General features: G+C 48.0%; 1 protein-coding gene across 5 annotated transcripts in view; it reads left to right on the top strand.

Annotated features, from left to right (window-relative positions):
- Positions 1-18,139, top strand: part of pard3aa (par-3 family cell polarity regulator alpha, a) — a 208,249-nt gene continuing 190,110 nt past the window's right edge. For 2 of the 5 annotated variants that reach the window (XM_072713767.1, XM_072713759.1), the window contains exon 1: positions 2-400. In XM_072713767.1, the coding sequence (XP_072569868.1) occupies positions 281-400 (120 nt within the window). In that variant the 5' untranslated portion in view covers positions 2-280. Of the gene's footprint in view, positions 401-18,139 lie in introns of all 5 variants that reach the window. The other 3 variants (XM_072713757.1, XM_072713768.1, XM_072713762.1) reach the window with 2 other exon arrangements.

The following is an 18,139-nucleotide window of genomic DNA, read 5'->3' as shown; positions in this document are numbered from 1 at the left end:
CTCAGCTCGGCGCTTCCCTGTCCCTGCGTGTCGGGAGGCAGTACCGGCCGTGACCAGGGCGGGGAGACGCCGACCGCCGGCTCGGAGTACGGAGTACGGCGACAAACAGGTGGTCAGAAGCGCTCACTTAAACCAGTCCCCAGCATGGGGAAGAGGTGAAGAATCCCACCGTGCACCGCCACTCTGAAGACGCAGTAGACGTTTAATGCACAGCGGAGCGGCGCCGAAGGTGCCCGTCCACCTCTAGGGTTTCGGTACGGACCGCATCGTAAAGTAAGACATGAAAGTGACAGTGTGCTTCGGGAGGACCCGGGTGGTGGTTCCGTGCGGAGATGGGAATATCAAAGTGCACAGCCTGATCCAGCAAGCGGCCATGCGCTACAGGAAGGCGATCGCCAAGGTAAGCGCACGTCTGCCTGTCTGCTTTCGGCCGAATGTGTACAGCGACCCGGGGACTGGTGCGGCAAACTCAACATGGCGCTTTTCTGGGAGAAAGGAGGAGGGGGGCACCTTAAATGGACGTATTGTTTACATGGACCGAGTTTCCTTTGGTTACAGTGTGTCCGATTCGGCGCCGGTGTTACAAAGTATCACCGGATCCGGTTTTATTCCTGGAGCTGCCGCCGGGACTCTTACGGGCGAAACTTCCCGGCTTCACCCTCCCGTGGCAGCACTGCCAGCCAAGCGAAACTAAACTGAAAACAGGCGAATGGTGCCTGAAGTGTGCATATAGTGCCGGTATCACCATGCACCCCCTCTTCAAATGCCCCCTCATGTTTTAGTGCTCGGATACACCCGCCTCTCCGGCCGGGGCGCCCGATCGGACAGCCCGCACCCCGGGGCTTTATTTAGGGCGTTTAATGACGGATCCACACACGCGGATCTCACTAAACAGACGCTTGATTTCCTTTCTTTTATATCATAACCCACCCTAAGCCTTGTATCGGCTGCCTGCCGCTTTGTTCCCCTGGATAAACTCGTTAGCTAACTAGTTATGAGGGGAAGAGCAAGTCGCCGCGGTGCTTTCACCTTTAATTATGTTAAAATGTGAAAGCTGTGATTGTGAGGCATCAAAATGGTGTTTTGTATGCTGGATAAACTAGTTACAGCAACTGGTTAGTTTTTGAGGGGAAGAGCAAGATGCGTCAGCGCTTTCTCCTTTTATTGTATTAAAATTAGAAAAATCTGCGATTGCGAGTTTGTGGCGTTGGATTGGTGCTGTTTCTCTTTTAAGGTGTAAATGAGGGATGAGCTCTGGGCACACCAGGCCCCGCAGGACGGGCAGGGAGAGCTGCCTGTTTTGCAATAGCTAAAAAAAAAAAAAGATTTAATCGTGTGCAAGTTTTTATAACGTAACTTTTTATAATGCGCAAATATCATTTTGAAATGTTGCTTTAAGCAGCTTTACGCTTTTAATAAGAACACCGTCTCACTTCGGCGGGGTTAACGACAAACTTCAGCTCCACACGGCCGCTAAAAGCGCTTTAATGCTTTTTATGAAGTGATATTCATAGTAGAAAGTAGTACAGTAATGGACACTGAATTTGCTGCTTTAATATAAACCGGTCACTAGCGGGAAATAAAAAAGGCTTATTGCGCTTTATAATTTTGATAGGTGAAGTCAGTCCTGGGATTTCAGCGGTGGTTCACCTCCATAAAGATCATAAGAATAAAACACGTACTTGGGAACTCGGTCTATTATTAAGACGTGTAGTCTTAAAAAAATCTAATGCGCAGATTTAACCGTAATTCAATATGCATTAACATAAATATATCCAGTATTTAATAGGCTACTTAAGAGACGCTGTTATGTCATTAAAATCCATCCTGTCCTAACTTCCATTTTAAGGGTTTCTGTGGATTTAAAATAATGCTGCATTAAACTGTAACAGACTTGTGGAGGGCTATTCCAGTGTAAATGAGTTGTATTACGTTAAGTTACATGATGCAGAGGAAGTTTACACAACTCTAAAAATGGAAAGCAGGGGGAAAAATTCAGTCATGCCAATTACACTACATGTAATTAGAAATGTTTGTTTCAGTTATAAGGATTTCCTTAATGAGTGGCTGGTTTGTTTTCCCCTGTTTATTTTAGTGATCATCTTTAGGTCTGGTTAGTGCCCTTAAACGGCTGTTTATGCTTTAGCAGTAAGATGTTTGGGGGATTTCAGTGTTTTCTCGGTTTTTCTTTTGGGTTTATAAAATTGGCAAATAAGATTTTTTCTTCCTCGGATTTACACTTTAATCCTAATTAGAAATATAATGAAAGTGAAATTAGAACTGGGACACAATCCTTTACTAAATAAATCCTATAATCAATGGAATCTAAACACTGGTGCAAAAGTCAAAGCACTCAGTGTGGATATGTAGCATGCTTAACGTGAAGTACCATTTGGCAAACAACCTGCCAGTACCTAAGTTTAAACCCCCACTAAAAATGAATATACTGCCTGCACTAGCTGCTTTGAGACTTTCCCCGAGGCATATTTAGTCAAAATAGGTCTCGTAAGTAAGTAGCACTATTTTGGGACCGCGAGCCCTGCGTTTCTTTGTCTGTCTGTTGGAGCGTTAAGCTTGTGTTTTATCCACGTATTGATAGATGCTGCAGGCCTTGTTAAAGGGGCCGTGTGAATCCACACTCCCTCCCGGTGCCAGGATCTGTCATTTTCCGCTGCTTCAGCAGAATGCCGGCGGCCTGTCCATCGATTGCCTGGGGAGTGGGCATTCCCTGCGGCACTTTGAGGCGTCACTGGCCACTAGCGGGGTTCTTTCTGCCTGGTCAGAATGTGCACAGACAGACTTGCCTGTGCCCTGTTGTCCTTAATTAATTTACGAATCAGTTGACTCGTTAACAAATGATCTTCTGCACCCGACTCATTCTCTGGCCGTAACTTAAAGCCTCTTAGATGTCTTGCTTCATCGGACGGCTTTGATCTTGCGCCACGTGCCAGTATGAGATGAACCAAATTTAATTGAGTGGATGATGAAGCCCCTGCTTGTTCGTCCTCTGATTTTCAGATGCCGTCATTTTGAAGCCCAGCCGGGTGCTTTTATTCAAAGCTGCGTATAAACGTGCTTGTTTTCTCAGCTGGATTCTTGGGAGGAATCCCTCTTCACTACCTTCCTGTGCGCTGGGTCCTAAGCCTCCGTGCACTGAGCTGGCTTCGGAGAGGATCTCCACTTCTGGGTGACGTGTGTGAAATGTCAGCTAGTTTGAGCTGTCGAGGTCCACAGCGGACTCCTTCAGTGTTCTCTGTGAGCTCCAACTTTGCTCATTTCAGACTGAAAGTAAACTAGAGCTGAACCTCCATGCCAGTCAGCTGGTATAGTGCTTAAGAGGAAAACTAATGTAACTTACTATAAACTAATGTGGCTTACTATAATGTGGATTTACCCATGTAAGGACACCAAAAAGAGATTATGCACATGCTCTTTCTGTGAAAAAAGTAAGTATAGTAGACTAATTATGGCAGATATATTAAAGTAAACCTGATTCAGATACTCCGTACATATTTTTATCATAAATTATGTATAAAGTGTCCGTTGAGTGTTTTTTTATTTTAAGGTGAGTTGAGTGGGCTATTTTTAAAGGGGCACTGTAAAGCTGTTAATTACACCCCCCGACCCACATCCTGAGTGATTTTTAGTTTTAATAAGTTATGACTCCCCCACTAAGTTGTCCTGGGAGCTGGAAGCTGCAACTGACTGGCGGGGTGGTGATGGGGGTCTCAGTGGTTTGGCTGGCCTTCTCTTCCGACCGTGATGGGAACACAGTTGTACTGGCTGGCAAAGGCTTCCTATACTGCTCTTGGTGCTGACACTGGGAAGTTTGTCTTTTAAAAATACAGCATAATTACTCGGGGGTGGGGGGGATGTTAAAAATGAGCAGCTTGGTGCTCCAGATGGTTCCCAGTGAATGATGCCTGCAAAACTCGATATGTGAAATGAGCGGCGTGCCAGGATTGTGGGTTCGAATCCCGTGGCTGGTAACAGCCTTCGTGATGTTATGCTCCTCTGTACATTTCAGACCTCTCCCCCATCTGCTTAAGGTCTGTCTCTTGCTAAGTACCAGCCAGACCCTCTCCTCACCATCCTCGTGAAGGAGGAGGTGCTTAACATCAGCACATGCTGCACCACCCCTCATTTGTGTGAGGTCCCAGTTCAGGAAGATCTGTAATTACCATGGAATGACTCAGGAGGATAAAAATAGGCTCTGCTGATCTTGCACATCTCCTGTTTGTCATTGGTCACGTAAAAGAAGGATGTTTGTGCCCAGTGTGTCCTGGCTGCAGGTGAAAAGTTCACGTCACCCAGTGATCAGAAGTTGAGAAGCCGGGGACTTCAATAGTTCGACATAAGGGTTCCTAAGAGAAAAGTTCAGTGGGCACCGTTTTTTGGATGTCAGACTTTAAAGTGCATTATTTTGTTTCAAAAGAGGAAACGGGCACATCTTTCTATAAATGTCAGCCCTGATTAAGATTATACAAACAAGCTAATAAATCCTTTTACACAAACCCCCCCTAAGGACCTTAACGGAGCTTGCTGACAGACCCAACACACATCTTCATTACACAGGAGAGTAAATTCTCCGGCTCGCAGCCCTGAACACTTCGCTTAGTGGTTCCCTGGGTGTTCTAAAGGTTCCGGAAATGCTGGCTGTGAGGTGAAGTGACCACATTTCACCAGGCACCTAACTCAGCGTGGTCAGGTTTTATTATTTTTTTAAAACTCTGGTTACCAGGTTATCATTCAGCCCCTGGCCAAATGACACCTCCTCGTGAAGAAGCTCTCATCAGTGTCTGCTGACACTTGCTGTGGACGCATCTGACTCTGCCCCCACTGGGGGAATATGGAGCGTGTCCAAATGGGCAGTATCGATCCTCCCCTGATACGATATCGCCGTCGTCCCTCTAGGTCATCTGTAAGACGCCCCTACCAGGCCTCTTCAGGGCCAAGTGGGATGTACGCTGCACTTTGACATCTTAATGTCACTAGGGGGCACTGCCTGCAGTCTCCTGGCACTGATTAAGCCGAAGGAAGGAGAGACACCACAGCACGTCCACGGAATGGTGTCCTCAGAAGCCTGCTGGCAGTTCAGCCTTGATGCCTAACTGCTGGCCGCATGTAGGTCTGCGTAGAGATAATGCGGCTGCTCATGAACTGTGTTTTCATGCCAAAGAGCCTGTGGAGGGTTTATGCAGACAGCCAGCGGGTTGGAAACAGACCCTCTGATCGTGTGAAGCTCTCCCCACACCCGGAAGCACCGTTTCCACAGTCCTGCTGCTTCCCTTCCACCATCAAAGAGCCTGCAGACGCTGAACATTTAAAAACCCATTTCCTCATGGTGTTACCCCCTCATTTGCGTATGTTTGCTTTAGTGTTTATGGGACGCCTTCATGGTTGCCCCCCTGCCCCTGTGTTTTTGTGGCAGACGGGAAGCCTCTACCGCTTTAATGTTTAATACTCCAGGGGCCTTGGTCCAAGCTCAGAATGTTCTGGTTCTGAGGTGTTCTTGATGCTGTTTCCTCCTGCTGGACCTTCATGGTGCCTGAGTCGAACCCTTTAGTTCTGTATGATTTTGTTCAGTCCTTCTGTGCCGCTTATTCCCTTACTTTGACCGTTGCTGTAGTCATACTTTGAGTAGTGGGTGTCTCTCTCATTGCCTGTATTTTTCTTTTCTCTTTTATTTTTTTATAATGGCTTGCTACCAGTTTACCCAGAATAAATTATTTATAGAAGCTCCCCTGGCAATTTTAACACTCGCTCGAATGGTACTTTCAAAGCGATGTGAGTGTTAATAAAAGAACGTGTTTATTTTCGACCATAAAATGCAATTTGTTGAAAAATGTTCTTGCAGTTTTACTGCCAGCTCCTAATGATTTGTTTGTGCCGGAGCGCTACGCTGTAATGGTCACGGCCAGCTCTTTGTCAGAGATGCTTAATCTCGTAATGTCTGGTGCTATTAAAAGACAACTTTCTGACACATCTTCAACGCCGCTCCGCAGTTAATGCAATGGTAATCCAGTATGTTTGCTGTTAAATGCTGAGGTCAGATTTTGCGGCGTTCTGAGCCTAATAGCGAGTACTGCGTAACGAAATGAAGGTGGGTCGATACTGAAGGGAACAGAATTGGTTCTCCTGAGCCGGAAAAGTGTCATAAAATAAATCATTGCAGAAAATGTGAAGGTACCGCTTGTGATTTGCGAGCTGGTGATTGACAGGCATGCACACACATACATGCACGCGGTGCATCTGAATCATGTGCTTCATATGTCATTGTGTCAAAATTTTCTCCAGGGCTCTCAACCTGCTGGCAGGAGGTCTGTGTCAGGGAAGCGACTGGAGTCCTGGGGGCCCAGATGCTGTGGTTGCCCTCCTGGGCTTTACATGCGGGTCACATTTGCTGCAAACAGGTGGAATAATTACCTATCATGTCTGGGCATCACTGTGTGTCACGCACTCTTGTATCACGGTAGGGAGAGGGACTGTTCTCCCAGAATGCAGTGTCATGCTGAAGTGCTTCTATCTTCAAGCTTGTGGTCTGCCTCCACTATGGCACCTGGTTCCCTCATTACCACCCAGCTACAGAACGTTGTGTAAAGCCAGCTGTAAATAAAGAAGTAAAGGGGGCTACATGTCTGCGGAGTCTTGCTTGATCGGCTGTTTTATCCTGTTTTGTTCCTTGTGATTGCCCCCTCGTCTGGAGGGCAGCATCCTTTCAAGCGCTTTCATTGTTCTCCTGTAAAGCTCTGGGAGAACCCTGTGTTCGGGCCGCCTGGTGGCACCTGACCTGGGGTGGTTTGCACCCCCCTCCCTGCTTTCAGTGTCGGTCTGTGGCGTTTGAGGTTCCCGTTACCCTGTGGTTTACAGCCGGCTTTGCCGTCTGCTGAGGCGTCTCGGCTGTAAGTTTGCCCAAACGCCGCCAAGAGGCCGATGGGACCATGTCTGCGTGAGAGTCTCAGGCTCAGGGATGAGTGTGCGGTGAGTCAGATAGTTTCAGCTTATCCAGTGTCAGGTATTTGTCACATACACGGTACACGTGTGTAGTGAAATGCTTTTCCATGTGCTTCCAGGGTTGTGCTTGAAAGGAAATGTGTAATACAAAGAGAAAAATAATACATAAGGGTATGAATAAGTAAGGTGACAATAACAATAAGAGACAGATTTGCCAGGTTGGTTGGAAGCAGAGCCAGGCTCCCGTTCCGGCCTGTAAGCTCACCTCTGTGCCTGATCCTCCTCTGATTCATTGCCGCTCGCTGTTGGGGTCTGGGCCGGGCCAGGCTGGGCCGCTCTGGGTTTTGTATGAGGCCATGCCTGACCCACTGACTCATGGCACCCTGTGAATGTGCAGGTGCATGATCTGCCGGGCGTGTTGGGGCGCCGTGTGTGGCCACGCCCCCTACTGCCATTGTGCACTGGTATACTGGTCTGAAGCCGGTACCAGTGGGGGTGCGTGCCTCTGCTGGGCATGCCATATTTGGGTCTTAGTGCTCTCCCTCTTTAATCTGAACATGCTGTATCGTGTATCAGAATTAGACCCACCATGCAGAGTTGTAGGAAAGGCTTAATCGGGCATCCCTCCCTCAGGGGCACGTGAAGCACTGGCTGGGATGGGGGAGGCGGTGTGGCTTAGCAGAGCCTTCATTTCTTGATGTATATGCGGATGTTTCCTGATGGGGAGTGGTGGTGATGATGATGATTATGATGATGCTTGAGTTTCACTCCCTCAGTGGTTGGCATGAAATAGCCGTGATTTAAATTTTAGATTTGACAATTGTAGTAAGACCGTTTTCTCCAAAAACCTGCATGAAAGCCCTTTAAATGTCCTGGTTTGACGGAGTGGCCTGCTTCATATTCTCTTGTATACCGCCTCAGCTGGTAAGTAGAAGGAGCTGTTGGTTTGGAATCTGGCTCCCCGGAAGGGCGTAGGATCCCTTGCAGGCACTGTGCCTGCTAGTTTGGGCCTGCCAGCCGCCCCTGTGCCGCCTTCCCCATCAGCCAGCTCGCTCCACGCATTGGTAGGAACAGGTTTGGTGTGCTCTCCTGGTCCCGCCCGTCCCGTGCTTGGCCAGTCGCCTTCTTCGTGATATGGCCCCGGCACAGGTTCAGCGGTGGCTGTGTCGGCGAGCGCCTGTTTGCTTTGGGCACGGCCCATGCGCATGCGTGCTCCACACGTGTAGCATTTATTGTAATTTTTGGGGAATAGTGTCACTCAAAGTGCCACACTCATGTTTGCAGGTTTCGGATCGGATTCCTTGCAGGGAAGACCTTGTTGAATTCCTCACCACCTCTTTTCCTGTCTGTATGTTCTTCTGGGCTGTCCTTGTCAGTAGCAGAAAATTTGCCCTGACCCATATCTATGATTTTGTTAGTGTAAGTGGTGTGTGGCTCTGTGATCAGAAGGTTGCTGGTTCAAATCCCAGATGCTATTGACCAAGAAACTTAATGCTGAATAAATCTTAATAAAAGTGTCTCCTGAGAACTAAAATAAAAATGTGAGCAGGTAGGGGTTGGCACCCATCTGACCTTGGTGACCACAGTGCTGATGGCCACATGACCTTAAGCTGAAGAAGGCTTTAGCTTCTGTTTTCCCGCCAGGCAGTCCTGAAGCATGTGTGGTCTTTAAGAAGCATCATTTAAATGTAGGTCTGCGAATCCTGCTCCCTTATACGGGTTAGACGCGAGGTAGTCTCTACATCTTTACAGAAAACTGGACTGTTGCCATTGAGGGAACCTCGCCAACCACTCCGCAGCACTCGATGTCCCCCCCCAGCTTGTAGAGCAAATAAAAGCAGGTGGCTAACAGATGACGCGCTGCCCCCTGCTGAGCCGGTGTGAGAATTGTGCGTCGAGGGCGGGACCTGCGACGGAGTAAATGGGCTAATCCAGGCCTGGCGGAAAGAGGCGAAATTAATAAATGCGACATAGACAGACGGTTCTTCGTCCGCAGGGGGGGTTCAGGCATGGAACTGGAAAGGATTCTCTATTGAAATTGCGCTGTTTACAGTGTTATTGTTTTAGATTTTACTTGTATAAAGAGCAGATGATGCAGAATCAGCCTGGAAGGTCCCGTAAGGGAGCAGGGTGATCACGTTTCAGTCCAGCTGCAGGGCGTTTGGATCCAGCCGTCTCTCTCGTTTGTAGCGGATGATGTGGACCTCTGTCTGATGGGTGGTGGCTGTGGTTCTGTTTCGTCTGATTCACAGGCCAGCCTTAAATCCCCTTCTTTAAACAGTCTGCCCAGTCGACATGGCCATCACTTTGGTATTTGCACACAGTTAAGGACAGGGAACAAATTTAACAATCTGGAGCCGAGATCAAATATTTCCATCAAGCTGTTTATCTCCGAGTGAGATGGGTCACATCTGTATGTCTAGCTGACACTTTCAGAAGGTTCCCGGAAATGGCAGGCGCTCCCGCAACGAGGACGGTCAGCCTGCTCTGAGGACTCTGGGCCGCCCTCAGCCTTGTTGGCGCAGACGATGCAGGCAGCTTCACGTGGAGTTACTGCCGTATTTCACGACCCGTGGTGACATTACAAGCGGCCCTGCAGTGCTGGTAACGGGGGGGAAACACGGACCCTCTGGCTTTTAAAGGCCCATAAATCGGCGTTAAGAGGACAATGGAAATTTGTCCACTTGCAGTAGTGGCAGAAGTGTCAGCACGATGAGGGATGGGTCATTAGGGCCTGTGAGTAAAGACAGGCTGTTTGCTCCTGTTAAAACTGTGGCATTTTTAAGCTTTTGCCTGTTTAGATCCTCTATGCCCATTAACTTATAAATGGTCAAACATGAATCCTGTGTCCTTTAGATGTAGTGCTGCATTGTATTAACTTGCTGCCGAGGACGTGGTCTGTTTGTCTGTTCATTGGTGTACAGAGAGGGTCTTTGTCACACTAAGAAGGTTCATCCGCACTGTTGAAATCACACCAGATGAGATCAACACAACATTTAATGAGAAATACAGCTCTGTGGGAAAAAAAAATTGAGACCACTCTCTATATTTATTTAAGAATCTGCATTCTTAAACGCTAGTTTAATCCCGGTTTAATCCTGGTTCTGTTGGCAGAAGGCTACACTGAGCGGCAGGCTGCTTCCAGGCTCAAAGTTTCTAAAGCAGCAGTACACAAGAACCAGGTGAAGCAGAAGACACTGGCAATAATCAAAAACCAGCCATGTAAAGGGCAGGAGCAACTTTCTGCCAGAGATAACCATCATTGTATCCGGCAGTGCCTCATAAATCAGAGGATGACCTCAAGTGGCCTTCAAAAAGAATGGGAAACATTAAGTGGTGTGAAGTGCACTGTTAGGACAGTTCGCATCAGGCTCTTAGTAGCAGAGCCTTAAGTCCCATAAAGCAAGGAAGAAGCCCTTCATCAAAGAGAAGCAGGGAGGAGCCAGGCTGGAGTTTGCAAAAAAATGAATATTTTACACAGACACGTAACTATAAATTGAGAAATGAGTGAAACTGAATATTTTGCTGTTGTCTCATAATTATTTCCATGGCTGTATCGTATCCAGTCATGTGTGGTCTCTGAGGAAGCTCTGTCATCAGAACTGTTTTACACCATTACTGCGTTAGTTTCAATGCCCCCACCCCCATCTACAGCTTCACACCCCATTCTAATAAACATGAGATGTGCTAGCGGGGGGATCCTGGAATGGGGACCCAAGCTGTGTAACTGGGGTGGTGGTTTCACCACTGGTCTGTGAGCATGGTCCTTAACTGCTTAACAGGTCCCGTCAGTCTCCTCCTTCATGAGAGTAGATCTGCCCTCATAAATCTCCAGTACAAGGTGTTCTATCCCCACCACAAAAGGCAGAATCCCGCCGAAAACATACATCAATAGGCCATTGTGTGAGTCTCACCCCCTGTCTCTCTCTCTCTCTCTGTCTGTCTGTCTGGCCTCCTTTCCTGCTGAATAATGGCAGTCTGACTCCACGAGCGTCCCGGGTACAAGCTCAGACGCGTCGTGTTGGGTGGCAGACGGGGAATCTGCTGGCTGGTATTTCTTCCTGTGCGGATGACATTGGGATGGGGGGGGTGGGGGGGGTCAGTGGGGTAAATATGCTGTTAGGGGTGGGGGCTTCAGGGAGAGCTCTCAGTCTAAATGAGAACACGCTGCCGTTTGTATGCTGGGCCGGTGTGCAGCCTGTGATCAGGTGGTCGCTGGTTCAAATCCCAGGATCGGCAGTGTGATCTCACAATTGGGTCCCTGAGCAAAGCCTTCAACTCCCTGTTGCAGCACAGACTGCTAGACCCTGTTTCCTCCGCAATATACCTCACCTTGGATAAAAGCATCTGCTAAATGAAGAAATTAATGAATCTCAGTTGGATCTTACCAGGTGGGGCTGGTCCTAGTTCCAGGGTGGATCTTCTCCCTGTGAAGCTTCGGTTTCCACCGGTGCTGCTGCCCTGCTTTATGTCCACCTTCACCCGTCATGTGATTCAAAGGCCTTTCTGAATCCTAACGCGTCAGGTGCCAAACAAACTGAATAGGCATTATATGTCTGATGGGGTGTACAGCCATCATAATGGAAAGAGAGGATCTGCTAATGGGGTGGGGTGATGGGGGTGGAGGCAGCCCCCCCCCTCTCCCCAAATGAATGTAAATGAATGTATAATTCCTCCCCCAGGCCATGAGAGTTATAAACAGGAGAAGTGTGGAGACTGGCAGGTTTGTGCGATTTGCCAGATGGGGGGTATTTAGTTTCTTGGGGGATTTTTCCTGGTGTAAGAAGTGCTGTCGAATATAATTCTGGGCTGTATTTGGACAGAACGCTGTATTAGCCCATCACAGAATGAGCTTTGAGGCTTCTATTGGGTAATGTGTGTTAGAAGTGGAAGACTGACAACACGCGAATGATTGTGCGTAAAGGAGCCGGCGAAGCGGCGGGCCTGCTTGTAAACAGGTGGCGTTCGGCGCAGAACAATGCCAGGTCTTTGTATTCACGGAAATGTGAAGCTGCGACCATCACGCCAAACGGCGCCTGGCCGCTCTCGTCTCAAGTTTGCGGGCCCCGTATCGAATATGACAATTCATATTTCTCCACTTTGGGTATGACAGCTGGCTTTGGCTCCCTAATACATTATGGGAAACAGTGACTATTGTGTTTAATGAACTTTTTTCATGAAATATTCATGAGCCCCCTGCTGGGGGTGCGAGGGGGGGGGGGAGGTAAGATTAAAAGGCAGGGTGGTGTTTGGCTGTTTTAAAGAATCGGACGGGCAGATGTTTTGGCCAGCTGTGTTCCAGAGCGTTCCTCGAGAGCGGTGCATGGAGATGGCCTCTCAGGCCAGGCGGATGTGAGACGAGTACTGCTTGGGACATTGCTGTTGGACTCTAGAGTCTTTCCTTCCTTTAGTGAATGTAACGTGTGTGACTTTAGGTTACAGAAGTGGTCTGCCATGGCTCCAGAGCCCCCTGTTAAAACAGTCTCTTAACATGCTGTTTTTGACCAGATCCATAGAGGGTAATTCCAAGGATTCTGCATTCCTACTGCTACCTTCAAGTAAAACCTAATTGTATCGACTGAGCTGATTGGGAGTCCTGCGTAAAAGAAGCCTTATGATTGGTGGGTTTCCCCATCTTGATCTGCCAGTCCCAGTGTACAAGTTCCGCGCATAGGCTTCGGCCAACGGGATCCGCTCACCTTGACCAGCTGTGGGAACGCCGCACCGGTGTTATGCAATACATGGAGAAGAGCAAACACACCCTTCCCGCTTTTCTGTGAAGGCCACATGTGATTGGGGGACGGGGTTTCATTGGTGATCTTGTCTGTGTGTTTACCTAACCTGTGGGGGGGTGGGATTTCTTTGTGCGGGCGACATCGTCCTTGTGTTTGCATGTTCCTGTCTGGGTTTCTTGCCCTGCCCTTCCCCCCTCCCCCTTTTTTAAACTTGAACAATACATGAAGACTAGCCCTTGTGACAGTGGTGCTCATGGGTAATTTTCATACAGAGGGGAGTGGCTCAGCCGTAACCATGTGACCAAGTGGTCGTCCCCGAATCATCTGCTATGTCCTTTAACTAATTGGCCTGTGATTTATCTTCACCACTGTCTCTTGGCTTGAACATGTCATTTCATATTGTAGCTACAGCTGTTAACCTTTATAAAATGGTGTCTGGGTCCATTAACCCCTAAAGCTGACAAAACTAAATGTCGTTTTGCTGAGCTGTGAAAGAAGCCAGCTGGCAGATGCAAACGAAAGGGGACAGGCAGACATGGACAAGGGACGCGGACAAAAGCAGCTGGGCAGACGCGGATGAGAGTGGCCGGAGAGACGCGGACGAAAGACGCGGACGAAAGCAGCTGGGCAGACGCGGACGAAAGACGTGGACGAAAAGGGACAGGCTGATGCAGACGAGAGGGGCCGGGCTGATGCAGACGAGAGGGGCCGGGCTGATGTGGTGGGAGACAGCAAGACGACACTGTGCTCCCCATGGTCTGGCTACAGCTGGGCTGGCTCTTCTCTCTCTCTTACAGGGTTCATTCTTGAAAATCGAGGGAGCCTCAAGCTCCCCACTCTTGCCTTTTGGTTATAGTGACGATTTACTTTTGCAGGCGGCCGAGTGCCTGAAAGATTAACGGCGCCACAGAAGTGGCGCTTTGTGTTAAATCATGGCACACTGCCCATTTCAAAGGCCCCGCTGCAGTATTGTGTTGTTAGTGAAAACACGCTTAGTACTGAGCACATGCTTCTACATGCTGTGGTTTAGGCCGTGCCGTAAGGAGGGAATTGGCCTCAATGAAGTGCCCGTTTACTTTATGCTGGTCTTCGGTTTCAGTGCCGTGTAAATCCCCAGTTGGCACGCTGAGTCATTAACCCAGGCCAGGATGCCCAGTCCTTAGACTCCCTGTTGCCCAGATACCAAAGAGTACCTGTAGGCGGAGATTTGAATGCCGCTTTTGGTAGAGAGCGGCTTTCTCGGGTCATGTTTCTGCCTGGAACCCGTTTCCATCTGTGTAGGTAGAGCGGTGCTGAACTTTGGCCTAGTGGCAGGTCATAGACCTCTTGGACACTGTGTCAGTAACCTGGAGGCCGAAAGCTGGGCTTTGATACCAGGGAAGCCAGTCGTGCGGATTTCTCTGCAGCGTGCAGAGTGTGGTTGTTGTGACTGTGGCAGTAATACCAGTGCATGAATTGTGCATGAATCAGACTGTTCACTGCAAGAGTTTCAGGGGTTAAAGTGTTCAATACCAAAAACAAATTCCCCTTTCCTCATCTTTAGCTCCTATGGACCTCCAGTTATGACCTCCCACTCTACCTCATCCTGTGATCGGCATTTTCTGCTGTTCCACCCCATTATCGTTGACCGCATCCACCCTCTTGTAGGTGGTTCTCCACATTTATGGAGACTTTGAACTGGTCTGCAGCTTTGTCAGTGTTAATGATACCCTTTTGACATGTATTGAACGCCACCTGTTTCCGTAGGAAGTTGGCCAGGTTTTGAGGTAATGGAGCTGATCTTACGGTATGATTGTGTGGCTGTATGTTTGAGGAGATCCACCAAGAGTTAATACACACAAGAACATTACAGGATTATTAAAAATAACACAGTATACCTCTGCCTGAATGGGTTTGCATAATATGGAGAGCAGCCTGTAGTGTGGCTATGCAGATTCCCTATTCTCCTGAGGTCCACCCCACAGAGTTGAGGCCGCCAGATCACCCAATGTAGCGTATCGAGGCTTTGTCTCCTCACCGGAACGGGGCCACAGAAAGTAGCCTCTGTATCAATAAGCGATGAGGAGCAGGTGATCTGATACCGGAGACGTTCTTGAGTTACCGAGAACCCGGTCCGAGTCCGCCAGACCCTCTGAAATGGGAGATCGTTCCAGTCCATATTTGATAAGCCCCTACTGTCTCACACACGCTCAAAGGAGCACGGATGGGTGGGGCCTAAAGTGTCCCACCTCTGCTTCAGCATGAGCTCTGCATGTGCTCTCCCAGCCAGTCATAACCCTTTTCATCTTTGCTCTTTAAATCATTCCTATATGGGTTTGTGGGAAATGTATTTATTAACTCCTAAGTAACCTTTTGCTTTATAAATATCCCAATGTTTACAACAAAATCATATTGAGGTACTTTAAAAAGTTTTGCAGTATAGTGCAACCCTAGTATATTATAGCAAATACATCATGTGCTTGTCATACCATCTGCATTATTTTGTTGAATGTGTTATTCCGACTAGATCGCAATTAAAGCTTGGGTCACTTCATTTGTCCATGCATCCATTAATCCATTATTATTATTATTATTAATATCTATCCATCTATCTAAACTTCATTTATCATTGTTTTCTGAGTTCATAGCAATGCTTTTACAGAGTGGCAGATGTATTTCGTGTTTGCAAGGCAGGTTATTTGCATAACTAATTGACAGTAAACACATTTGCAAGTCCTGCCTCAAAGTACTGAAATACTGAAAAAGTGCCTGAGCTGGTTTGGTACTTTTGGTACTGGTACCTGACTAGAAATCAGTGGGAAAATGCCCTTATTTGTTTGCAGTAACACATGGATTCCACAAGTATGATGGGCTGCAGTAATGACGGAAGAATAAAAACGCTTAAGGCTTCATAAGAAACCACCACTATTCTGTTGAACGAGTAATGTGTTACTCTGTTGGAAAGATGGGTTTTTCTGTTGAAACACCCCTCCCTTCAAAGCTTTTCTCTGTCCTTTGTCTGGATGCTTCTCAGTCTGTCTTTCCCAAACCACTGCATGTTTTGTTTTCTGGTTCTGGGAGTGGTCTGGCTTGGACTAATGCTAGTTCTGGATCTTCTGCTGAGTGACACCATTCAGGGTAGTTGGAGACTTGACCTGGGTAAGCAGAGTAGTCAGCAGAAAGCAATTGAGGGGCCGGCCGAAAATGAGGCTTATGTTGGGCTCTTCTTTGGCCTCACTGCTGCTGCTAACCCGCTTGAGGGACTGATGGAATTTCCTGCAGGTTGGAGCTTCTATCTTGACCATCGTGAGGCCAATTGTTGCGGTTTGGCATGAGTAGCAGTCTGCTTAAGCACATCAGCCCTGATTTAGAAGAAGAGAGATGCCATTAAGGGTGTCGCTAATGTGATTGCGGTTTGCCACAGACAGAGATCTGAATGGACATACTGTCATGATACTGATAAAGAAGAAAGATGTTCTCAGAAAGGAAGCCTGTAGCCGCCAGTCCTTCTGCTGCCCATGTTGAAGATGGATGGATGGAGCTTATGTGACAGAGGTCCTGTTCTGGGCTGTTAGTCGTGGGGGGTCTGGTGTTTCCCATGCTGAAGGGAGGGGTTACTATAAGAGCTGCAGGTAGTTTGGGGATTTGCTGTGGTTAAGGAAACGGTGCCACGGGCAGGAGCTCTCACTGGAATAAATCTGTAGAGGCTGGTGAAGTTCTTGCTTCTTCTTACCAGCCAGTGTCGGTGCACTGGGGGTCCTATCCTCCCCAAATGACTGCTTTTATTGTTCTTTTGAGTGGGGGATACAAGCAAACCCTAACCCAGGGGTGTCAAACTCCAGTCCTGGGGGGCCGGAGCCCTGTGTAGCTTAGTTCTTTCCCTGTTCCACCACAAATGATTCAGCTGAAGAGCTGTGTGGTAATCAGCACAAGGAACTGAATCAGGTGTGTGCAGGGCTCTGGCCCCCCAGGACTGGAGTCTGACACCCCTGCCCTAACCCAAAATGCAAAATAGGACGATTTAGACATATGACACATTGTTTAAGTCTAGGTAATGGCCACTGCCCCCCCCCCCCCCCCCCCCCCAATGTAGTGACTGTTTGTGGCCAATGCAAATGCATGGTTTAAGTGGTGGGTACTGGGTGCCCTTCTGTAATTTTCAGTTTTTATCTGAAACATACAATAAAATAACAGCTAGTGTCCAATAGCTAGCTATGAAGAGACGGACAGATGTGTCCACTGAAGACACCCGTGAAGGGGGCGTGACGACAGGGATGTTGTGGGCCGTCGACTGGAGGCCACCTTATGTCCCTCTGGAGGTGATAGTGGCCTTTTCAAAGTGTCACTTGTTTTCACCTGTTTCCCTTAGTTTATTACCCTGCGTTCGATTGACATCACGTCATGACAATCTCCCGTTCGAGCTGAACAAACATGGCTGCCTCCATGAACACGCTGCTGTGTGTTGTTGCTTTATATTTTAGCAGATTTGGAGTAAGATTATTTTTTCCAAGAGACAAACAAGAAACACGAACTAGTTAAACCATATTAAAAGCTTTATAAAATATTTTAGTACATTCATAGCGATATTCTTTTTGCAAACAAACTAAAAAAAAAATCTGATATTGCATGATAGGATACTGTTTGATATAGTATTCTCTAAATCGAACACGTGCAATTACATTTATAACTATTAATACATTTAACAAAAACAATTTTAAAGATTTATAAAATAGAATTACTGTTGACTGTGTAAGCAGCCATGTTGAAATTACGTCACAGGGGAAACTCGGACAACAAAATCTTCTCCGACATCAATGTCATAAAAGAGGCGTGTTTCCGACGGGAAGTGACGTTTTTCGTGACGTTTTCATCCGAGTTCCGACTTTGAGAATAATAATCGAACGCAGGATAAGTACAGTGTTTTTGACAGCTTGTTAATGTGGCCCCTCCCTCTTTTCAGGGTTTTTTTTTTGGGGGGGGGGCGCAGATGCTGAGCACATCCCTTGCATACCACAGGCCACAGGCAGATGCTCTGACCACTGAGGGTTCTGCTGTGTGTCTGAGTGCAAACGGTTTTGTTGATGTTCAGTTCCTCTCACCGTCATTAGCTAACAAGGACTGGGCCGTTCGCCGACGAGTGGCCAAAACGACCGACTCGCCACGTCTCAAGAGGAGGTGGTTTATGTTGCGTCTCCTGCAGGAGGTCAGAGGAGTGCAACCTTATCAGTTGAATGGCCGAAAGCGATGAGGAGCATTGATTGTGGGCCACTGCTGAGGGTGCATGCAAACACCTCCAGAACCTGGCGCTGAAGCAGACGCCTGAGTGTCAGTGCTGCACCTTGCATTTCTGGGCACTGACACGCTGTAACCTGAAGCAGTCTGACGCAGCCCTCCACCGGACTGAAGTGACTCCGGGACCAAACCCAGTGGTTGTGCTGCACACACATTCACACACTCCCAGAGGAATGGGT

This window comes from Paramormyrops kingsleyae, chromosome 1, assembly GCF_048594095.1.
Source record: "Paramormyrops kingsleyae isolate MSU_618 chromosome 1, PKINGS_0.4, whole genome shotgun sequence".
NCBI classification, from domain to species: Eukaryota; Metazoa; Chordata; class Actinopteri; order Osteoglossiformes; family Mormyridae; genus Paramormyrops; species Paramormyrops kingsleyae.
Note: the sequence above shows the minus strand (reverse complement) of the source record. Positions and strands in the feature narration are given on the sequence as shown.